Genomic DNA, 24,325 nt, shown 5'->3' with positions numbered 1-24,325 from the left:
ACCGGGGAACCAACGCTTACTGCCTGCCGGGCAGCACCGGTATGCGGGAGGCGGGAAGGACGGCCCTCCCCGGGCAGCGGCCGCTGGAGGGCGACAGCGCCTGGCCAGGTCTACAGCACATTTCCCGCCGCAGCAGCGCCGGCCCGAGCGGCTGAACACCCACTCTTCTGAGCGAACCCGCGGCTGCAGCGGCCCGCCCCTCGCCTCGCGGCCCGCCCCTCGCCTCGCGGCCCGCCCCTCGCCTCGCGGCCCGCCCCTCGCCTCGCGGCCCGCCCCTCGCCTCGCGGCCCGCCCCTCGCCTCGCGGCCCGCCCCTCGCCTCGCGGCCCGCCCCTCGCCTCGCGGCCCGCCCCTCGCCTCGCGGCCCGCCCCTCGCCTCGCGGCCCGCCCCTCGCCTCGCGGCCCGCCCCTCGCCTCGCGGCCCGCCCCTCGCCTCGCGGCCCGCCCCTCGCCTCGCGGCCCGCCCCTCGCCTCGCGGCCCGCCCCTCGCCTCGCGGCCCGCCCCGGCCTGTGGCGTGGCGCGGCGCGGGCCCGCGCGGAGCATGCGCGCCGCGGCGCCGGGGTGGCGGGGCGGCGGGAGCGCGCATGCGTGCGGCTCGCGCAGGCCCGGCAGCCGCGGCCCTCGCGCCAGCCCCTTCCCTGCCTGCCACGTACGGGCGGCCGCAGCCGGGCGCGCGAGGGACGGGTGGCCTCCTCCGGCGGGACCGGCGCCACAGTAAGAGCGGAGCGGGGCGGCTGGGCTGGGCTGGGCTCGGCTCGGAGCGGGGCGGCTGGGCTCGGCTGCCTTCCCCGTGAGGGAGGCGGGCGGTCTGCGGCCCGGAGCAAGCCCCCTCCCCCGGTTCCAGGGTCGGCGCGGCCCCTGGTGGAGAGGCCGGGAGACCCCTTGGGTCCTCCGGCCGCGCCTGAGGGAGGCTGGGACCGCCTCTCGCCTTCTAGGGCCGGGGGAGCCCGGGGTGGAGGGCCGGGGGAGCGGGGGGTGGAGGGCTGGGGGTGAGGGCCGGGGGAGGCCTTCCCTTCCTCCCTGCGCAGGGGGAGCCAGAGGGGCTGCAGGCTCCTCGCTTCCCGATTTCTGCTCCCTGTCGGCCCACCCAGAGGAAAACGAAAGGACCTCTTCTCTTTCGGCTCCCCGCCCCACCGCCCAGGTACCCTGGAAGACCCCTCATGGCCCCGTCGGGCGGGGTTGGGCAGCTGTGCTGCTGGGCCCTGTCGCTGTGCTTCACCCTGCACCTTGCCGCTGTTCTGACGGGAAAAAGAGAAACAGGAATGCCTGTTCTTCCCTTGCTTAGGCAAGGCAGTTTTTCTCTGTTGCAATGCAAAAAGGGTAGTAAAATCCAGCGTGGTTATAACATCGTGGCTTTAGGTGGGATCCTGAAGTTGTTGACTTAGATTGAACGGTCACTGTCCACATGCACCGTTCAGATCGGTGCATGATGTACATAGGCAGTGAGCCAAGAGGGGAGGGAAAAATCTGTGCCTCCAAAACGCATGCGGTACACCGGGAAGGTTAGAAGGATGTCAGTGGGATTCTTACAAAAAGTAGTCTTCTTTAAACAGGATGACATTACTGTTTTTTTGTTTGGTTCGCTTTTTTCCCCCTCAAGAAAGTAGACACTGTTAAAAAGCTTCTTAGTGAGCTTCTGTGTCATCTGTGAAAAACCCACTTGGGAGTTGTCCATTCAGCTGTGTCACTTCAGTCTGTTCTGTTCACCTGCTTAGTATGTCGCAACAGTCTTTCCTTGTCGGGAGCGAGTACAGACCTTTTAGAAGGCGAACGTTTCATGCCCAGGATGAGGGGAGCAGCTGCCAGCCTGTGATAACCAGGGAGGCTTTGTCTGTTCTCTGGGGTTTGCTTGCTCTCTGCTTCCATCCTGCATGTCTTGTGCCTGTCTGTTCCAGTTTACTTCCAGTTGAATTAGAAGAGGAGAGCCCAATTTCATGTGGATGAGAGGAATCTACTTTTTCTCTCTGGTTAGCAGCAAATCATGTTACAAATCAGTGTGTGAGACAGACGAGGAGAAGAGTGCTGGGTAGGGTACGTGTGTCAGGTGGGAGGGAGGAGCACAGTTTTGTTCTCCACTGGACTGGTCTGTATACTAAATCATTGTCTTGTAGCTCTGGGCATTAAGCACTTGTGCAATCAGGGTCGACTGCATAAACTTCATGCAGCTCACCACATACGCTTTCAGCAGAAACCCCACAATCTTAAACTGAAATGAGGGCAGGTCATGTTTTTAAGTGGTTGTATATTTCTGACTGCATTTCCTTCTTGCCCAGTTCGGTGGCTTGGCCTGTGGGAAAGTGGCATTACTACTCCTTTCCTTTTGGTAGTCTGTCTTAATGCTATGCAGTCTGTCCTTGAAGACACACTGATTAATGCCACAGAAGCTTCAGTCTTAAGATACAAAATTGGCTTCTAGGTTTTTGTATTGCTAAATTAATCGAAGTTTAGGTTCTTTAACCTGGGGTTTCAAGATGGAGACCATACAAATAAATATTTTGGGACTGCTGGGGAAGATCAGTGTCCTGGAAAGGAACACATTACTGTTAATAATTCTTACATGCAGTTACAAAATTTATCAAAAATAAACTACTACTGTTATGAAAGTAAAACTCTGGTTCATGATTTGTTTTGGTTGAACTTCAAACTCTACAATACTAAAAAATTTAAATCTTCATATTACATACAAAAAATGTATCCAAAATGTTACAATATGGATAAAACAGTGACTTTTTTTGGTTGGGTATATTCACTAAGATGTTCTAAAGTGAAAGATGGATGTGAGGTATATAATTCTAAGGAAGGGTGACTGTAAATAAATATTTTAATTTTTTTTTTCTGATGCAGCTCCGTTTTCTGGCACTGATAGTGCATGACTGCTTATGCTGACTCAATCCTGAAGTGAGGTGGGAATTCTGTCCAGTAATCCAGCGTAAGACAGGCAAGGTAATGATAAATTTCTATTTGGAAAGAAGGTGAAAGAAAACCCTGTAGATGGATGCTGAAGTGCTTTAAATAAAAAAAAAAATCCAAACAACTTCTGCAAAACCCTGTGCTTGTACAGCCAACTTAAAGTGTTAATTAGATGTGAGCCAATGTGCTTGAAGTTAAGACTCCTATGTTGCAAAACACGAATAATGCATTAGAGAGCGTTAATGATATTATAAACTTCACTGTTTCATCATAGGGTCTCAGCAGCAACCTGGCTGTGTTAATTGCGTTATATATGTATAGTCTGCAATCAGACTATATCCATCTAACTCCTGTTATGCATGATTAGAAGAATGAGTTCTGTTCAGTAGTTTCTTGCCTCTTTTTTTGGATGTCATTGGGCTAAACAAAGGGATTTGCATGAAGTGTTTGCTTTATATCAATTACACAAAACCTGAGAAATTGAATTCACTCTAGAGATAGCATCATGCTACATCTTTTCAATGCAAAACTGTCATTGAAACAGCAGTTAAATATATGTAGGTGCGTCAAGGTATGACGTATTAAAGGCTTTAGCTGAGTGTCTTGTTTCTCTGGTAGGAGAGCAAAATTCGGTTTTCTCATAACGCACCGTTATAACATCCTTAAAGGTAAGGGAGAAATACCTGCATATCTCTACCAATAATTCTTTTTGCACAAGAGAATGCTTGCGTACATGTGGCTTTGGAAATGTCAGTTTTGATGTGTAGGGCTGCCTGCTTTTAAGATCTCCAGTATTTGTACTTCAGATGTTAAGATAACTGCTTATTTAATTGTGCCTCGTTCCAGATCTATTTTGGCCCTGTCCAAACAGTGAAGAAAGACGGGGACCTTTGATTGGCTACCATGTGTGTGTGTGTGTTTTTTCATTCCTCTGCTTAGTAACTTCTCTGTAGTTTCTGTTTTTCTTTTAAACATAAGGCTTTTGTGTTTTTTAACAAGAGAGATGCCTCATAGAAAGTGATAATTTTTAAATTGTCTTACGTAACGTGTTAAAGATGTAACTGAAGTATATGTTGTGTGTTGCTTGGACACAAGATGGCTTTGTTGCACTTCCTTTTATGTTAGAGTGGTTGTCCACCTATCTTAAAGCTCTGAGAGTAACCAACTGTTCTGACCACATGCACTGCATAACAAATTTGTGGCTCTAAGCCTAATGAGTAGCTAATGTATGGCCTATTGAACAGCTTTTAAAAATGTAAAATCTTGGTTATAACATCTCAGTCAAAATTTAGAAAAAGGAAAAAATGTGTATATTCCTTTCTGGAGGGGAACTCTCAGTGTGTTCTGATCATGCATATAATAAAAAAAATGTTTAGCTTTTCATTTATTTGTTCATGAAATAAGCATGATTCAACTTGATCCCCATAGTAAAGCCACCTTACTACCTATAGTCTTTGAAATAAGATATTTTGTTCTGGCAGTCTTTTCTTGATTGATAAAATAAAACCCCCTTTGCTGGTTGTCATAATTACGGGTGATGTAAAAATAATCTGATAAGGTGATAATGTAACCCATATAATGTTACATATAATGACTGCTTTTGCTGCAATTTCACTTTTCCTGAGAGACATGTATACGTGTATCTCAAAAGCAGATCCTAGGGAATAATAGTTCCTTTATAGCCTTTTTCCCATGGCAGTTTACAGCTGGTATCCCAAGGCTGAAATTTCTAAATGTCACACATATTTAAAAGCTGTCTGACTTTTAAAAATAATCTTTACTTTTGAATTCTGAGCACTGGGAACCATAACTGCTAATTTGAAGTGTCGGATCTTAGAGAGTTCTTTGCTCATGAGCTCAGTTTATGTATGATGCACTTTATTGTTTGAGAAATTAGTACATGATAAAATGCATCCAAGAGAGGTTCTCTGGAGAGCTTCCTAACAGTAATGTTTTCCAGAGATGGGAAGCTTCACAACTGTCATCAGATACATTCAAATAACTGTTTAGTTTGCTAAAATGTTTTTAATGTTTTGTTGTTATCAGGTCTGCAGGCAATAAGGAATCCACCATGAATGGGCAGCTGGACTTAAGTGGGAAGCTGATCATTAAAGCTCAGCTTGGGGAAGATATTAGGAGAATTCCTATTCATAATGAAGATATCACCTATGATGAATTGGTGCTAATGATGCAGAGAGTGTTTAGAGGAAAACTTCTGAGCAATGATGAAGTCACAATAAAATACAAAGATGAAGGTGAGGTTTAATTACTGCTGTTGTGCTGATGTGTTTTATCTATGGACAGAAACTGAAATTCACCTTTTCAAAATTGTCAGGATTCCTTGGCAAATGTGACTGATTTCTTGTGAAATCCTTTGAATGAGACAATAGAATCTCTGTCTCTTGTGGTTATGCTGTCTTAACGTAGTATTACCTCCAGTTTTTCTGAAATACCAGCTATCTGAAAGTTCATTCTTTGCTGTTGCAGGAAGCTAATGCTATGCTATGCAGCTATTGCCTTCTGTCCACTCATTTAACCATTTTTTGATGTGTTTTCAGTGATCAAGTGGGTTTGAAGATGAGGTGTGAATAAACATATATGATTATGTGATTTAACACAAGCTCTTACAAGACTTTGAAAACTTGATTTATGTACTAGTAATTCTTGATTATGTTTTCCTTCATCAGTAAAGATTAGAAGAGACTTTTAATTTGGTCTGAAATATTTATTAAAAGTAATATTACCCTTGGTTTGATGGTTTGAATCTGTTGGACCTTGGTTGTTTCAAAGAAATCTCAATCATTAGTGCTAAAAAAATTGAACCCTAAGAAAGATGGTCTTCCACAGAATGAAAAGGGCCTTGTTTGAGATGTGTAGAAAGAGTTGTGGTTTGGAGGGTTTTTCCTCTTTGAATGTCAGTGTGGGGCATGGATAAGCTACTTAATTTGGGACAGAGAGGTGGTATTCATAAAATGAAACTCAGAATGAAGTGATAAAATCCAAAGTCTCTTAGTCAGATCAAAGACACTGATAATTATCCTGGTGTACAGTAAAAGAGCTACATTACTGAAACGTTCAGGTTCATCTTCCTTAATAACATCAGGAAACTTTAGCAATGTCTGTGGTACCTGAAATGTCAAATGACTTTTGTTCATACATCTAGGCAATAAAATTTCACATTGAATGACCCTGAGACAGTTTTTTTCAAGTTCATTAAGCTTTTGAGAGACTCTGCTCATCAAAATTGATATACAATGAAGGGCTATTATTTTGGGTCTTGATCCTCTGGTGGGAGAGAGCTCAGTGGATTTGTGGTAGGTTTTTTTTTCCCCTTCTTATCACATATTCAGTTTCTTTTTTCTTTCTGGAATGAGAAAGGTGGAAGGGAACCAATGGATGCTTTTTCATTCAGTTAAAGCTTATAGTCCCTTTTTTGCATTCTTAGCTTTTCTTTAGTATAGTTCTCTGTGTATGCTTCTATCTGTGTTTTTTTGAAGAAGTGATGGAAGTTTTTTGGTGCGTGATGGAGACTAATTTCATTCTTTGGTTGTCTTTCACAGGCTAGAGACCTCCTACTTTTAATTTTAGTTTTCTTTGTCTCAGAATGTACTCATATTCCACTGTGATGTGAAATTTCAGTGTATGTTATCCTAGCTGATCATCACTACTAAGGATGTTTAAATGCTGTTAATACCAGAAGTCACAAGTGATTAAGGAAGAAGTTAACAGAACTAGGCTTCAAGCTTTGTATGAGGACTGTGGTATTCTTGACTTTGTTTCAACTAAACTAAGATTCTTCTTTAAATTATTTCAGTCATTAGAAGCGTTAGCTAGAATGTATATATTCCATTTCCCTTTTGTTACTTATCACTCCTGACCTGGAGGATCACTTGTCTTCATCGGTTATGAGGAGATACTTCAAGTTGGTCTAAGGATTTCCACTACTTCTACAACCTTCATCTGCGTCTTCTCACAACTCATATGCACACTCCTTGAGTGTTCAGAAGAATGCTTCATCTACCCCTCCTGGCTTTGTTTCTTGTTGTTGTAACATGTCAAGCTAGTGATCTTCAGGCCTGAATATGGGATTTCTTACTTAAAACTTGTAGAAAATATCATGGCTTTGTATGTTCATCAAACTGTCATGATCCTTGAATCTAATACTTTTTTTTTTCTTCAAACTGATATGCTTAATCACAGAGGCTAGGAAACTTTAAATCACGATCCTTCTGTCTCTGGGTTTGTGGACTAAGATAGTCAGAAGCATATTCCTAAGCTATATTTAGGTTATGTGATGCTTTTTTTAATTACCAGGGAAAAGAAGTTTCAGTTTAATTACGGCCTTGTGAAGTTAGGTTTTATATTCAAGCTTGGCATCTTTCAAACTTTGAACTAAGGAAATGCCGCTACTAGGTGTGAAATAATTTTCACGTCCTGCTTAAGGTTCTCGAATATGTCATAAAACACAATGCTCAAAAAAACCCAAACCCCCAAACAAACTAGTGAGGCCTGCCAGCAGTGAATTTGTATGAATTGGATTAGAACTGCGTCTTAAGCACACCATGTTATTTGAGTTACATATGCTAAAGCTCCTATGGAACCAATAGTAGAAACTTTTACTGTTTTTTAATTTATTTTTAAGTTAGGCTGGAATTTAAAACTAGAGTGCTAATAGAGATTGGCTTTTTATTCTTCCCCTTCATTACCTTGCAGTAGAAGTTGATGTCTCTGTGTCAGATCCAATAATGAGTTATTAACTCATACTACGTGTAATCAAGGCGGTGTGCTCATCAGTAATGTTCACTACCTTTGGTAGATTTACCAAAGTGAAGGAAAACTACATTTTTGGTGGTTGTTTTCTGGATTTTTTTTTTTTTTCCAAAAATGGAAGGGGGGGGGAAAAAAAGGGTAAATAAAGCTAGTAGATGAGGAAGCATGGCTAGCAGGGCCAAGGATAATGAGGCAGATGTTTAATGTCTTAAACATTTCTAATTTATTCTAATTTCTAATGTCATAAGAATGGGAATGCTTCATGATGGTGCAAAATTGATGTGAAAGTGGAAGTCTGAATCCCTTGGTAGGTTAAAGTAGTCACTAGCTTTTACTAAAGAAAAAAAATTATAATTGGCCTAGCAGGGAATATTTAGGGTACATGGGAAATTGTAGAGAGTAAAAGCTATGTCTCTTGTAAAAATGAGAAAGGTAAGTTCTTGAAGTAACAACATTAATAGAGAAAATAATAGAGAGTCTGTTTTACTTTTCAGTAGAAAATAATTAACATTGTATATTCATATCTATGTCATATTAACAGGAATTAGGCTTCATTGACATTCCTTAAAATGAAAAGTTTTGTTTGATAAATCCAATATACTTAAATTGTCAGACTTTTGTGTGCCTCGACATGTACATATTTCTTATGAATCCAAGCATGTGCTCTGCTTGGTGACTGTCAATAGGAATCATAGAACTGACTTTATGCATCTGACAAAATTCTGTACTTGGTGCTTTTCAGCCTTTTTTTCTGCTAGCAATTTAAAATAGAAACATTAATCATTATTTTTAATGCCTTCAGAGATGTTCAAGTAGGTGAGGGAAAATAAGATGGAGTGGTCTGGATTGTTTTGACTGACATTAATCTGTATTGACATTTTCTTTTGGCTGTGCAGGATAAACTGTTTAGAACATGCACCTTTGTTCAGGCAGTGAATCTGAGTATTGACTGGTACGACAGAAAAGCATCACAAGATGGTCTGCCAGTGCTGTGCATTGGCAAGAGAAGTAATTATCATTTATTGTGTTACCAGGAGAATACAGAGTAAAGGGCTTTGTTGTAAGACACCAGTGGATTTTGGTATCAGCATTTAGGAAGGGTTACTGTGAAGCTGGAGGAAGTGTTTGAGCTGAAGGGAGCTCCTGCTGCGCCTGGCCCTTGCTTTACTGCCAACGAGAAAGGGCTGTTTAACACTATGGAAGTTACTTGTTTGGGATCTGATTGTCTAAGTCTTGTTATGGGTCATAACGGCAAACAGGGACCCTATTACCCTCCCCTTCCTGGCACTGGTGAGGAGGCACCACCAGGGAGTCTGTGCTCAGCTTTGCCCCCTGTGCCTGAAGCTAAAAAGCCTTGGGGAGGGTCCAGCAGGATGCAGTGAGGACGGTGTGGGGCTGAGGGCAGAAGATCCGCAGGGCGCATCGGAGGGAGCTGGGCTTGTTCGGTGCTGTGCAGAGGAAGCTGAGGGCAGAGCCCATAGCAGCCTCAGCGGAGTGGGAGTTGCAAAGACCATTGAATGTGAACTCTTCTGGGTAGCGGCAGGCGGCAGCAGTCATGAAGTGCAGTTTGGGAGGCTGCGCATCAGTTGTGGCTGGGAGGGCAGTGGGTCACTGGAGTAGGTTGCCTAGTGGGGTTTTGGAACCTCTGCTCTTGGAGACCTTCCAGTTTCTACTCAGTGAACCCATGACTGATACTGCTGTCAACCAATTTTTTTTGAGATGGTGAAAGTGCAAACAGCATGTAGGATGTAAAAAAATCTTTGGAGACAACAATATTTCTTTCAGGAAAACTTAAGAATTATTTATTATGTCATCAGTTTATTAGTATTTCTAAGATTTCTTATTTTGTTAGAAAGTGTTGTGGTTTAACCCCAGCTGGCAGCTAAGTACTGTGCAAGTGCTGGCTCGTTCCCACTGCCACCCCTAGTGGGACGGGGAAGGAGAATCAGGAAAAAGGTAAAACTCGAGGACTGAGATTAAGAATAATATAGTAATTGAAATAAAATAAACATAATAATAACAACAATTGTAATGAAAAGGGCAGAGAAGGGGAGAGGAATAAAATCTAAAGGGAAGGAAAAAAACCCCAAGGGATGGACTGTGCAATAGCTCACTGCCTGCTGACTGATGCCCAGGCGGTCCCTGAGCAGTGAGTGGCAGGCCCCAGCCAGCTCCCCCTGTTTATATACTCGGCATGAGATTCTAAGGTATGGGTTATCCTTTTGGCTGTCCTGGCTGTGTCCTCTCTCTGTTTCTTGTGCCCTTGCAGCTTTCTTGCTGGCAGGGCCTGAGAAACTGAAAAATCCTTGACTTGTTATAAACATTACTTAGCAACAACTGAAAACATCAGTGTGTTATCAACATTCTCATACTAAATCCAAAACACAGCACTGCACCAGCTATGAAGAAGAAAATTAACTCTATCCTAGCTGAAACTGGGACAGAAAGCAACTTCTTTGAAGACTGATAAGCATTGTTAGGTGTTACTAATGGTACTATACTAAGAAAACCTTCCTTTGCAGAGGTGTTACTTGTTATCAGGTATGACAAAATTAGGATACATAGTTCTTGAAATTTTGAGCTTTTCTCAGTGTGCCATCATGTGTCTTACGGCTATTTGTACTGAACCATTTGTTTATTTGAAAATTTTAACCACAACTTTATACCGTTGGAACTTTGTCACCCACACGTAAGGAGTAGCTCAGAATTTTTAGGCAGTAATCAGTATGAAAAACACTTTTCTGTGTCTGTCCAGAGAGTGTCCTTGTGACAGTGTTGTAGGGAGGAGCATTGGTAGCCTGGAGTTGGCTTTGTTCCAAGCTGTCATTTATCTAATGCTGTTGCTTTTGAAGGTGAAGCTTCATTAGACAGTGTCAGATTCAACTCAGTTCCTAGTCATGCTGCTCTGGAAGGAAGGGGTCGTACTACCCCTTCTCTTTCCCTTTGTCAGTACACACGTTTTCCTGATAATGCCTTCCAACTCTTTCCTTTGTGCTGCCTAATTTGTGTTCATTTAATCTATTAATAATCTGTTGAATATGTTAAAAATGCAGAAAATCTGCCCTGCCAAAGAAGAATAGTCTTGTTTTAACTGTGGTCTTGTTGAGTAAGCAAAGATGTTAATGTGGGTTGACTTGGGTTAAAAGCTGTGAGAGATCAGACTTAATGGGAACTTGGTACCTCTTGGGTATTAATATCATTAAAGGTGTTCAGTGCTTTATGCATAGCCCATGTATCTGAAGAATAAAGGATCCCATACAGTTTAGTATCGTTTCTGTGACTGATGGCAATGTGCAAATTGATTAGGATGCATTAGGATGGGAGTTCCTCTGAAATCTGACACAGAAATAAATGACTTGAGAGTTGAGACTTCATGTCACATTCCTCATTGAAGAGAAAATTCTTCTGAATGCTTGACATATTTATTCTTATTTGTGTTAAGGCTGATAGGTATTTTTACTATTCACATTTACACAGGAACTTTATTATCATTCCCTTGTTGAAAATTGGTTTCACACCTCAATGTTCTGAGTATAACCTGAGAAAGTGTTCTAGTCACTTAAAATTTTCCCTTGTTAGTGTGCGTGTTTTGTTTTTTCAAAATTGAACTGGGATTGCCTTGTGCTATGTATCTTGACTTTCCTGTGTGTTCATGGGCAGCACGGTTGTGGAGCCACTTGGAAGGCATGCAACTTTAACTGGAACCATTATTCTTTCTGGCATTGTACTTTGTGAACTCTCAGCTCTAATGCTTTATCCTGTATGTAGCATAAAAGAATGATGAGCTATATGGACCTTTCAAAGGGCTGATGCCAGAAGGCTCCCTTTAGGAGCCGGTCATGCTTCTGCCCTACCTTCTGCACATAATTTTCCTGCATAATGACTCTCGCACTAAAATCAGAAACTTTTTTCCTAGTTTCAGTTTGATTCCTAGAATCAAATAGGGAAAGTTATTTTTGAGTAATGAAGTAATTTCTCTTCAGCTCTATTGTGAAGTAGTATTGTGAAGTATTTATTCAGTAGTTAATAGGCTTTGCTTTTAATGTAACTTTTTCATGTTCTTTTCAGATGGAGATCTTATAACAATTTTTGATAGCTCAGATCTTTCCTTTGCAATTCAATGCAGTAGGATACTTAAGCTGACATTGTTTGGTAAGTATAGAAGATTGTCTTTTTTTGAAAACAATGTTTATTAAAATTCAGGCAGTAGACTTCACTGGGAGGTGCTAAAAACTTCGTCATTTCAGAAGAATGAGATCAGTAAGCTAAAAATAGTGGATTAATACATGGTATCTGTTTTCTCCCTTGATGTTTCCTGTGGCATCTGAACTTAAGGAAACAAACTATTTCTGTTTGTAAGATTGCTTAAATTATTTGGCATACCTATATATGTGGTCAGTGTTTTTTTCTTAATATTATTTTCCGTGTTGTCTTCCACTCTGTAGCATTTGTGAGGTTTTCTTTGCAGGTACATGAGAAATTTAAGATGGTGATTATCTTGCAGTGTTACTAGTACACTGCTAAAAACTAACATTAATCACTTGAAGTTGAATAGATTTTAACATTTATCCTTTGACCTTTGTGTAAAATAGTTATTTGTTTTCCAGGCTACTATTGGTAAATTAGCACATAGTTCCAAGGAATAGCAAGCAGCCTTTAATTTGGACACTGACCTTATTCATGAATTGCAGCAGTGTTGTGTATGCTGCATTAGTTCTAAAGGGACAGCTTTCCGTAACCATGTATGATACTTGTATTGTTCAGGGTATATTCATGGAAATGAACAAACAATGCAGAAATGTACCGCAGACTTCACTCTGCAGTTCTGTTCTGTGTGTTATGCTGAACTGAGATGACAGCAGAGGAACAGTAAGGTCTAGAATGTATTCAGTCTGTGTTGACTAAACGTTGGTACTTTTAGACTCTACAGAGGAGGATGATGCTAGAAGCAAGTAAAGGTTGGGAATTTTTAATTTTTTCTTTTCAATTTTAAACTGGATGTCAGAATGTTACTACAGTGTTAAATTTATCTAATTATTGTTTTGCAGTGAATGGGCAACCAAGACCCCTAGAATCTAATCAGGTGAAATACCTGCGTCGAGAGCTGATAGAACTTCGCAATAAAGTCAATCGTTTACTGGACTGTTTAGAACCGCCGTCTGAACCAGGGCTTTCCACTAATCTGCCTGAAAATGGTAGGCAGCCTGGCAAAGAATCGTCTGGTTTGATTTGCAGAGTTGTGTGTTGTTTAACAGAGTGAAAAACGGAGGCTTGAATGCCAGTTGTGATCATTCTTAATTGTTGCTTGATGGTTCAGAACTTAATTTTTAATGCTTCAGGTATTTCAGAGGCAGAATTTTTATTCAAATTATCTGGAGTAAAGCACTAAGTCAATTTAGGAATGAAACTTCAAAGTCTTGAGTTTTTGTTGCAATGTATGAAAATGCTGTAACTGACACTTGTGAGTCATGACAACATTTTGGGAGGGATTTGACCTGAATTAATAGTTTGTTGTTGCTGAAGAGGTCTTGGTCCCACCTGAGCAGTTCCACTGCTTACATTGGGCTAGCTCTGGTGCTTGTCTTGTCATGTTGCTAAGCAAGTTTGATTCACTAAAACAGTAAAAAGCAAATTCAGCAAAAATTATATCCACTCTTTCTGCCAAGTCAGGAAATTGAATCCACACATTTTGAGCTCAGACCAGCATCAGAGCTGTCTCAGGGTAAGCAGCACAGGAGTGCAGGTAGGGGTGGGAAGGGATTACTGGGGGAGGGCAAAACGGGTCTTACTCTCTCAGTTTTGAGGCACTTGTCTCCTAGCTTAGGGCTGTTGTACTATAAAAAACTATACCTCTGTGTGCTGAACTACAGATCTTGGATGAGCTGGACACAGAAGATAATGACACAAAGTCATGGGGTACAGTGTTCTGAGTAGAGAGGCAAACAAAGAACTCCAGCCTTTCTTTTAGGATACTTTTGTATTTTACTCTTCAAAGTTTTATTAGTTTTGTTGTTATCCCAGCCCCTGTTCCTACAATGTAACTAATTTCAGTGAAATACCGCAGTTTCTTGTTATAAACCATTTGGAAGGAGGTTAGGTTGATGATCTTAAGAGTGCAATCAAAACTATCCAGGCTAAACCCTATCTGTAGTTGCTTGTTTTTAAAAGAAAAGGTAGCACTTGACTAGGTAAGGGGTTTCTGAATATATATAGATACAAATATATGGATATATCTGTATGGTGGTGTTTCAGTGCCCAAGAATTAATAACTGGGCATTTTGTTTTGTAGGTGCTGTAGATGGTAGGGAAGAAAAGCCTGCTGCTGCTGACTCTAACGTTAAGCCATCTACTCAAGTTATAGCAGCGAGCATGTCTGCGTTCGATCCGCTAAAGAACCAGGATGAAATCAGCAAGAATGTCATGTCAGCATTTGGCTTGACAGACGATCAGGTGTCAGGTAAGGGCGTATCTTACAAAGAGGAAAGCAAAACCAGTTTGGAATTGATGACTCAAATCTTGATTTGTAATACAGCATTTGTATTTTGAATGTGTTAAGCTGTGTTCTGTATTCACTATTTCTTTTCAGAATTCTAAAACCTGTTACGTTATGGTATTGTGGCTGTGTTTGCTGACTTTTGTATACAAAATGTTAACACGTTCCTGTTGGTTTTAGCATTGTGTTTTAGCTTGGGGTAGAAAATGGGTTAAAATACTTTATTTGAATTATTTAATGCTGTGCTATAAAGTAACTTAATTAGTGTCTGCCAGAGAGAGAAAAACAGTATTCACTGCTCTGCCTTAGGGTTTGATCTTGCAGTTCTTGTGCTTCTACTGTTCGGGTCAGTCAGAATATTTTATACAACCCCATCTTTTTTCTTGTTTCATTTCAGAAGTAAATAGTGTCAACTTAGTGTTAACGGAAAGGAATAACATGTATTTATTCTTGAAGAGCTGCATGACTGTCAGCCCTATCTAGTAGTAGAATGCTAAACGTGTAAAAGCTGATTATACTAAACTGAATGCAGTCAACTTAGTACAGGATACCTGAAGTTAGAAAAGCAATATAGAATGTAATAGGGAATGTGATGCAGAATATTGAGACATGATTCTGCACAGAATCTTCATGGGTCTGGCAAGGTTTAATGTAGCATTGAAAGCTGAAAATAAAACTACTGTTAGCTAGTAGGATTTGCTGTGTACTCTCAGCTGTAGAGCAAGTCCATTTCATGTGATGTGTGAAGTAATGATACAGATAGACAAACTTATAGCAACTGGAGCTTGGTGCTACAGTACGACTGCCTTGGCAGAAGTGTACGGTGATAGGAATAGATCCCTGCATGATTGCAACCCTGCAGGATCCAAAGTTGTACCCGCGGACAGAGTGGCTGTCTTCAGATCAGGGTACTAGCCCGTGGATCAGGCCTACTGAGTGATCTTTTCCTCCATGGCACATTTTGGGTATTGTCACAGCATGGTTATTTAACAAACCAGATAAAGGTTTGATGGGAATTAAAAGCTTACAACGGGCTATCCTCTGAACAATGAAATGGCTGAGTATGAAGTACAACTAGCAGAAAATCGGAGCTAATTCTTGAAGAAGTGGGTTTTTCTTTTGGCACAAAGCCTCAGTGTCAGTTAATGCTTTGATTGTAGCATCAGTGATGCTTCAGTGTTTATGTGTCTCCATAATTCTTCTGACAGAAGGAACTGACTTGACAGTGCTTGGAATGTACAAAGAACTTAACAGAGGACCACTGAAGCAGGATATAAGAAATCCCATTTCTAAAGCTACATTCCCACAGTTACGTATATAAAGGCAAAACCAGAAGTAGGCAAATTTCATAAATTTCCCCCCTAATAAGGGTAACATGAAAACATAATTAAGGGCTTGACGGATGCATATTTATATTGTGTAAATATAACTAAATTGAAAGTGAATTTGCAGCAATTCTGCTATTTGTGCTTAACTTTAATCATGTATTTGAAAGTAGTGTCTCATACGTTGCATTCATGTAGCTAAGAGCTGTGAAGATCCAGGTTTAAGCTCCCTTGTTTCTAACAAAATAGTTTGCATTTAATTGTAGTAGATTATACCTGTTCACATGCATATGTCAGAACTTCTCTCTAACATAGAGAAAATCTGTTTCTGTGCTTTCTTTGGGTGCTAGCTGGAATATTTTCAGAATTATCAGAGCAGACAGTTGCTTTTAGACTGAAGCCTGCCATATCCTGTCCGGGAGTGCGATTTTAACAGCTTCCTTGGAGGTTTTCTGTTCACATGCCACATGACTATTGGTAAAACACTGTTGCCTGGGCCTGTGTGGGCCACAGTAGAACACAAGTGCATTTGAATAGTTTCCTGAAGCCTTTCACCTTTGCTCCAGATGAGAAAGAATAGGTACGTAACTGCATGTTCTGTCCAAATGTAGCAAGTCTTCAGTGTACACGTGCAAGGTTAACACTTGAAGCTGTGGAAAAAACATGTTGCCATGGAGGGTTTTGTCCCACAAATGGGTCAGGTTCCTTGGAATGGTGAATTTTAGTGACCTAGAGACAGGTGGAACCACACCCCCACCCCCACTCAAATATTTTCAAAGGACAGTCTACATGTGCAAATATGTTTAGTCTTAGCTTGGGTGTGACACCCTCTTATGTAAATCTGTGGAAAACTGGAAAAAAGGTTAAAACCTTTACAAAGGAATCGTCTTGTACTAGACTCTGTTCATTTCACATACTGTCTTTTGGTTTTGCTTCTGCAGGACCACCCAGTGCCCCTGCGGAAGAGCGATCAGGAACACCAGACAGTATCGCTTCCTCCTCTTCTGCAGCCCACCCTTCTGGTGTTCAGGCCCAGCAGGCTCCGTACCCCGGAACACAGCCACAGACTGGTCAGGTGGAAGGTAAGCAGCATGTTTTTCTACTGTTCAGGGTGTGAGTGATGGTGTTTGAATCTGGGTGATCGGTATCTGTGACTGCCAATTGGCAGACCCAAAGTTGATACCCAACTACAAATTCATCTCTGCCACTAGGCAGAAAAACTTTTTTCCTCACATGCTGTTCAAGATAGAAACGGCAGATGGAGCAGTAGCTTTGTTTAAAAGGGTGAGTGATGTAATAGGAGGAGGATGAGGAGGATTTTCATGGTACTGTTTCCTACTTGCATCTCTGTTCACTTTACTGTAAGGCAGATTTATATATGCTGCACTGTAAATCTATCTGAAGACCTTGGTTCGTCTCATACCCTGTGTGTCGTGTCAAGCTTTCACTCAGCTAACAGTTTGTTGGCTTGTCTACTGTGAATTGAAAATGTTTACTCATAGTTTCTAACAAAACAGAGCCGTTATTATTGCATTGCTGCTTTATTATGTATGGCTCTGTGCTCGTCAAGTTAAACCTTTTAACTATCTCACATGCATTGTGGTTTGCCTGTGTAACCCATGAGAGCCTCAATGGGCTCTCCTTTAAAGCCTGAGGCCTTTACAAAGGAATTTGAAACCAGAGTTCTTTGCCCTTTTACATGTTACTTGACTTGTAAGAATAAACCTGTTCAGAGGTTTGCTACATTTGGGCATCATTTTTCTACTGATATTTGCAAAGAGCACTGAGCCTTCAGACCTGCATAGTTCTGGATGAAACTGTGGAATGACTCGCTTTGGTATTTCTACCTCCCTACGAAGTACAATACAAAGTTATTTCTGTGTTAGCATAGAAGTAAGTTACAACCCTCTGCTGCTTTCTGTACTGGCACAGTGCTGAGACACGAGAGGCATTAGTGAGGGTGATGACAGTATCCACAGTCACTTGGAATGCCTTGCCTGAAGGGGTTCAGTAACATTTTTGATGGAGCAGCTTGTAGCTGGGTATAATATCTAAGCAGGCACCAGTGCAGGTGGTTGCAGCAGAACTTCCAAAACACTTGTTTTGCTGCTTTCAGGCTTTTTTTTTTTCTTTTTTCCTTGCTTGCTTCCCTAAGAATTAGTCAAGTGATACAAAGAGGCAGCAAGAGACATCTTTGTAGCTTATAGATAAAAGTGTTTGGTGTTTGTGTGTGGAAGCTACTTTTGGAAAAAAGTGCTTCAAGGTTCTCCTGTCAGCAGCCAGCAAACTTAATATTAAAAAACCAGACTCTCAGCTACTGAACCTTTATTTTATGAATTTAGTATTTTTACTTTAATACCATAAGGTATGAGGTTTTAAGTGTTGATGTTAAACTAGAGCTGAAACGAAAAAGCGCTTAAACTCTTAAGAGAACTAGCAGCGGTAGGTTGGAATTCTGAATGGATGCTAATACCAGGGAAGGGAAAAAAGTAGTTGTTTCAGCAAAACTCATCTTACTGGGGAAAGAAGTTGTCTAGGTTCATGTATCAGAGTACATGTAATGATTTTTCTAAATTTGGGCTGAAGAAAGTATGGTGTGTGGCTTTTTGGTTGGTGGTGTTTTTGTTTTTTTAAACACTTAACTGAACTGTGCTGTAACTCTGCCCAAGATCTTCTTTCACACATAGAAATACAACAGCACTAATTATTCAAGTTTTGTAGTTTATGCAGTTTTTATTATTGCCACTGAAATATTGAAGTATTGATTATATTTTCTTCAGTCTGGATAAAGATGGTTCAGTTCTTCAGAAGAGATCAGAAGTCATTGCACTCTGTTCATCAGAAATACTAGTGAGGTGCTTATTCTGTGCGTCGTATGCGTACAGTAAATAGCAGTCTCTTACCAAAGCTGGGTAACATATGTGTGATTGTCAGCCTCTTAAGTTTTTTTTCATAAACTAAGTTGCTTTTATCCAAAGTGTTCAAAGACTTATTTTGGAAGATGGAGTACTTTCCGTAATTCACTGTTTGATAGTATCTCGGTCCAGTGGTAATGTGGGGGCCTGTGTTGTCCCATCCTGCTCTCCTGCAGCTGAGATGAGAACCAGTGCAGGGCCGGAGCCCAGCCAGAACTTTACATACGTTTTGCTGGTTAGGTTTTCAACAGCATTAGCTCACACAAATGGAACTGCTGGTGCAGAGCATGTTGTTCTTAGAAACTAGTTTAAAATATTAGTTCATTTCTTAAAAAAACACCTTAAGCAGTGCCTCCCACCCACCTTCCCAGTATTTTGAGTATATAAGTAAAATGATGATGCCAGTCATGCGACAATCGTTCTGATATATTGGGGTTTATTTTTTAATGGCGTTCTTTGCCAATAAATGTTATGGTGGTCATAGCTGGCTATTATTTTTTGTTATTTGTGAATACCAAGTCACCTTACCTCTATGTGCCGATACAAATTAATGGCTTGCCTCCCCTGATAAAAGTTCTAAGCATTAACTAGTTTGAATTAAATCAATGTAACAGAGACATTTCAGCTTAGTGCTGTCTCCTGTGGCATGCCTGGGCTTTTGTACCACTAAATCCAGTCGCTGAACATGCATGAGAACCACTTACAGATGTGGACGTGTTTTTAGATTTTGCTGAAATTGATGTAAAAGTTCCTTCCTGCAAGCACTTAATGATCTTCTATGGAAAAGAATATACCTATTTGGTCTTTTTTTTCTGGATTGAGCTAAAATGGCTCTTTCAGGGTGCAGGAACAATGGTAAATGCTGGCAGATCCATGCCTGCACTGAGCACTGCTAAGTACAAAACCAGACACTGGTGCTGTAGCTCATCTTGTTTTCGGAGTGAAAAATGCAGTGAGGGGAAAACCGTACCGTGCTTAAGGATCCATAGGGTCCCCGAGTGCATTCATGGCTGTAAATTAAGAATGCTTTCTTGAATGGTGCTGGAACACCTCACCCCTCTGCTCCTCCCTAATGCTTCAGCCCTGGTGGAAGACAGCAAGCCGCCTCAGCAGGCTTGGGAAGGACTCCACGCTGTTTCTCTCCCATCCCTTTGCCTGTGGTCTCCAGCAGGTGCCGGTGCCGTTCTGTGTTGCCTGTAGGTAGCTGTCCCAAGGCAGACAGGCAGCCGCTGGGCTGTTCTCCCACACCTCCCTGTAACAACGTGAGTTCAAGAAACAGAAAGCATGCATTCTGGGTTTCTAATACCTAATTATCAAGCTAACAGGCTTAAATTCTCTTCAAGCCTTGTGTTTAGCACTCTCTTCATCCCACAGTAATTGCATACCAAATAATATTTTGAATAACTGCAGCAGTATAAAATACTTTGAACACCTTAGTGTGAATGGAAAATACCGTTGCTTTCAGCTGCAAGTAATGCAGAGAAAAGAAGAAATAAGGAGTTCTTTTAAAGCAGCATGCACAGGGGTCTGGGAGGACTTGGAGCTGAGCCGAGTTGCTTTTCTTGGTGCAGTTCAGAAGATACAGCCCAACAGTGTATTTATAGAGTCTGCTGATCTTTGCAGAACAAATAATAGTACGCTAACACTTTATAATACTGAAGTTTCCATGTCTGCTCCAGTGCAGCAAAGCTTTAGTTTTGAAATATAATTGGTTTTGTTCTTTGACTGTGCCTGTTGGTAAATTGAGGAACAGTGGAAGCGTAATGCCTGAACAGGGCCCACGGGTTAAGTCTAAACAAATATTTCTTGCCAAGAAATTGGAATCATCAAATTTAGGAAAAATGAGCATTGAATTGGAATACCCAAGTTTAAGAATGTATGGTTTTATTTTTGCTTTAGGGTGTATACTCCTGGGTCTCTCAAGAAAACTTGGCTTACAGCAGGTCAGATAATAAGAGATGGATGACGTCTGGAAAATGTGGTCAGAGTGAATAATGTACAGCTCTGCTTACAGTACTTTGATGCAGAAATGGGTCTTAAAAACTTAATATAAACAGACAATCTGAGGACACATTTAACTTTTGAAGTACTTTTAATTTACACTGTAAGTTCGGGAGCAGTTATCAAGATGTTTAAAGATTCCTGCTCCGTTACCCACCAGAATAGCACTAATTAAGGTGGGTGGCTTCTGGCATCCTCTGAAAACATGAAATAGTAAGCCTCACGTACCAGATTGCAACTGTTTATTCTGTTGGTGGTAGATAAACATAATTTAGTCTTCAGAACAGGTTTGTTCAGAAACTAAAATCTGTAGGTTGATTTCAGCTGATAATCAGGTGGAACATATAGTAGTCAAACTTCACCATGTTCAGATTTAAAAAAGTAATTAAAAGTTTTTACATGTTGTGAGAGGGTTTGTTTCTGTGATTTTTGAACTGTTAGGATGTTGCTCGCTGCGTGTTTTTAATATAGTGAGGGTACTGGGCTTCAACTAAACAAGTTTTTATTCTGTAGGTCAGATGTATCAACAGTACCAGCAGCCGGGCTACCCCGCTCAGCAGCCACAGGCCCAGCCGCAGCCCCAGCAGCAGTACGGTGTGCAGTACCCAGGTAAGCGGCTGAGCTGTAGCACCTCTCCTGTCCTGCGGCGCCCTGTGAGCGTCGGTTCCTGAACCTGTGGGGCTGGTCAGGGTGCTGAGCAGCCCGAGTGCCTGCGGTTCCGATGGGAACCGGCGCAATTTGGAAATGACCAGTAAGAGAGCGCTGTAGCTGTCAGTAAATTAAATACCGAGTTAGGGTTCCAGTATCTCAGTCCTACCTGATGGTGACCAAAAAGCAAGCTTTGTTACTGACCAGCAGGCAAGGTGAATCACCTGAAGTATGTGCAGTCTTCAGAATTAACTTCTGCGGTCTTGGGATTCTAGCAATTAAGTGACTAAAACATCCCAATTTAGCTTCCTTAAATATTGGAGGTGTATAAAGATGGCCCCTATTTCTTGCATTGAGAATGATCTCCATGTACAAAATTCAGTGGTGTGAACACTGACTATAGCTGTCATTTAGAAAATCCTTGGCTATTATCAATACTTTAAATTTCAGTGAAACTACCAAGTGACAGGGTTTTTTTAGCTGTTGATTTTGCTGATGCCTCAAGTGAAGGTGCCAGTAGACTTTTAGCAGAAGAACATTTTAGTGCACTAGTGGTTTATATGTGGTCAAGTATGAAAAGCTGGCTTTTGCGTAGACCCAAAATAAACTTTGACTTCACAATTTCAGTTTATTTGCTTTAGAAGCAGCCGGCATCTCATAATGCATAGTCTATGTGAGGAACCGTAATACAGCCGAAGTGCAGGTGTGAACCTGTAACAGCAGATGCTGTAACAAATTGCAAGTTGCTTTTAGAAAATGATACAAAGCTTTTATCATTCCTTGTTTTAAACAGTCTTCCTTAAATTAAACAAAAGCCTCCCATACCATCAAGTGTCTCAGAACAGAGCCTGTGCGGCCCTTTTTTTTTGGTGTGCAACATGTACAGTGAGAGTGCATCAGTTCTGATGTAGATGAGAATGCTTCCAGAGCTTCTGAAGAAATTCCATGTTTATTTTGGATAAGGACCCTAGAAAACTTGGAACTGAAGGTTCGTGCTCCAGCCCTTGTTCCAGTGCACCACGCGAGAGCTGGCTGATGTGGGTCTCTAAATGGTGTCTTGTTCTCTGCAGATTTCTCACTCCCACATTTGTAATTAGAAGAGTGACAGACTTTCTGAAGTCTCATTTCAGAAGAAGTAAGGAGCCTGTTGGAAGCAGAAGGGTTTATCTGCCTTTCCTTAGGCTTAAATCTGAGCGGGGGTGGGGGAAAAAAGAGGAGTTTCCATATGCTTTCTAGTCATATCCTACCATTGTCTAATCCATTATTTTACTGGAGAAGTTCCTGTGAAAGCTGCAGTGCAAGTTTTGCATTCTACTCGACATCATCTTAAGTAAGAATGAAACACCACCAGAACTGATCTGGGGCACCTGTTTCTCATAACTGGTTTCACAATTAACCTGATCTATCAGAAACATTCTTTTTTTCCTGAGGACCTAGCAACAGCAGCTTTTGAGGATCTTGACTCGTGGGATTTTTTTTGTTTTGCTGTTGCCATGAGTAATGTCTCCTTTCAAACCCCTGTGCCCCAAGAGCGGGATCCATTCCTGCTCTTGTAAGCCTACTAGGCAACAGTGTGGCTGTTCACACATGGTAGTAAAAGTGGCTCTTCAGAGGTTTGTCTCATGAGTAAATTTTGATCCCAGTTTCAAGGTGAGTTTACTCCAGTGCATTCTTCACTCCTTACCCTTTCTGTTCAGGGCTGTGCACTTGTAATAATTTGTGTGTCTGGTGTTTAATGCTGACAGGATTCCAGTCACTGGAGAGGTTTCATTGCAAGTAGCTGCAGGTGTGTTTCATGATGGATAAAGTAGCTATTTCTTCATAAAAGGAGTCTGTGTCATTTTTGAAGTGTTCAAGAAGAGAAATTCCTTTTGGGAGCTTGTTTATACAGAAAAGTCAAATTTGGGACATGTTTAAATGCAAGTTTTGCACTGAAGTATGCTGTTCTGCACAACTTTTTCATATTTAAAAAACTGAAAACACCTGTGATGTACTGGAAGGTATGACTTGCATTAAACCCTGACAGTCTTTCAGGACAGTTTAGTTTTTATTTGGGGAAAAAGGCTGCATTCTGCCTCGCTTGCCAGTGAAGGCCTTTGAGTTTTCATGCGACATGATGATAAAGTACTGATTGTCTTTTTTTTTTTTTCATGTGTGTCAGTCAGTCACGGGAGAAGGGTTTCATACTGTTCTCGGTGTTGCTGTGCTGCCAGGGTAGCGTGCCAGAAGCTGGGCAGATGGCCCTTTGCTCTCGGTTTGCCTTTTTTCCGTGCTTAGGGCATTGTGTTGCGTTTGTCACTGTAAACGAAGCAAAGGTCTTTCTGCAGGCGCCCGCGGCTCTCTGCTGTCTCTCACCCACCTCACTCTTTCCCTTCCCAGCAGGCTACAGCCAGCAGCAAACCCCCTCGCAGCCAGCCCAGCAGTTCCCGGCCTACAGCCAGCCTGCGGGGGCCCCGGCCACCGCCTTCCCCGGGCAGCCGCAGTACGCGGGGGGCAGCTACCCCCCGCAGCCCTACACCACGCAGGCTTCGCAGCCCGCGCCCTACAGCGGGCCCCCTGCGTCCCAGGCGGCTCCTGGCACCTACCAGCCGCGGCCCGGCTTCACCCCCCCACCTGGCAGCACCATGACCCCCCCGCCCAGCGGGCCCAACCCCTATGCCCGCAGCCGGCCTCCCTTCGGCCCCCAGGGCTACGCGCAGCCTGGGCCCGGCTACCGGTAAGCAGGTGGGCAGGTGGGTGACGGGCACTGGTGCTCCCATCCCCACAGGCTCCAGGATTTTTACTTGAGATTCTGGGACTGTCGTGAGGCACAACTGTAGCTGTTAATTAAAATCTGCCGGGGGGAGGGGGATGGATGACCAAACAAATCTTTCCTGCTTTACATTGTATCTGCTTCCTAGTGTAATTTGGGGCCAGGTTGTTGGGAAACACTACCTAAATGTCTGTAAAGTGATCGACGTTCTAGCTTGCCTTGCTTGGAGGATACGAAGATGCTAGTTGGAAGTTTAGCCCGTTTATCAGGCTTGTTTTTACTAATACCATGATGTACTAAATTAGATTCGTTCTGGAGGTAAAACTAGATATGATGTATTATAAATTGTAACGCTCACACGGGAAACTAATAAACCCCCTGAATCTATTAAACGCCTGGTCTTGGTTTTTAGAACGTAAGTAATGCTGAACAAGATAACTGCAGCGAGACATGCGCTGGGTGGGTGGGTGGGTGCTGAGGGGCAGAGCGGGGCTGCGGAGGGGAGGCAGCT

At 42.2% G+C, this 24,325-nt stretch overlaps 1 protein-coding gene across 3 annotated transcripts; it reads left to right on the top strand.

Annotated features, from left to right (window-relative positions):
- Positions 1-579: 579 nt before the first annotated feature.
- TFG (trafficking from ER to golgi regulator) lies at positions 580-24,206 on the top strand. Of its 3 annotated transcripts, XM_055702299.1 has the most exons (10): positions 586-714; positions 2,845-2,943; positions 3,529-3,578; positions 4,957-5,165; positions 11,749-11,832; positions 12,729-12,875; positions 13,970-14,137; positions 16,440-16,580; positions 20,928-21,023; positions 23,442-24,206. In XM_055702299.1, the coding sequence occupies exons 4-10, from the start codon at positions 4,982-4,984 to the stop codon at positions 23,780-23,782; spliced, it is 1,161 nt and encodes a 386-aa protein (XP_055558274.1). In that variant the 5' UTR covers positions 586-714; positions 2,845-2,943; positions 3,529-3,578; positions 4,957-4,981; the 3' UTR covers positions 23,783-24,206. The 3 variants fall into 3 exon arrangements, with proteins under 3 accessions (XP_055558275.1, XP_055558274.1, XP_055558273.1); XM_055702298.1 differs by lacking the exon at positions 3,529-3,578 and having other exon boundaries at positions 588-714; XM_055702300.1 differs by lacking the exons at positions 2,845-2,943; positions 3,529-3,578 and having other exon boundaries at positions 580-714.
- The last annotated feature ends 119 nt before the right edge of the window (positions 24,207-24,325 follow it).

The sequence above is a fragment of the Falco cherrug genome, chromosome 2 (genome assembly GCF_023634085.1).
Source record: "Falco cherrug isolate bFalChe1 chromosome 2, bFalChe1.pri, whole genome shotgun sequence".
Lineage (NCBI taxonomy): Eukaryota > Metazoa > Chordata > Aves > Falconiformes > Falconidae > Falco > Falco cherrug.
Note: the sequence above shows the minus strand (reverse complement) of the source record. Positions and strands in the feature narration are given on the sequence as shown.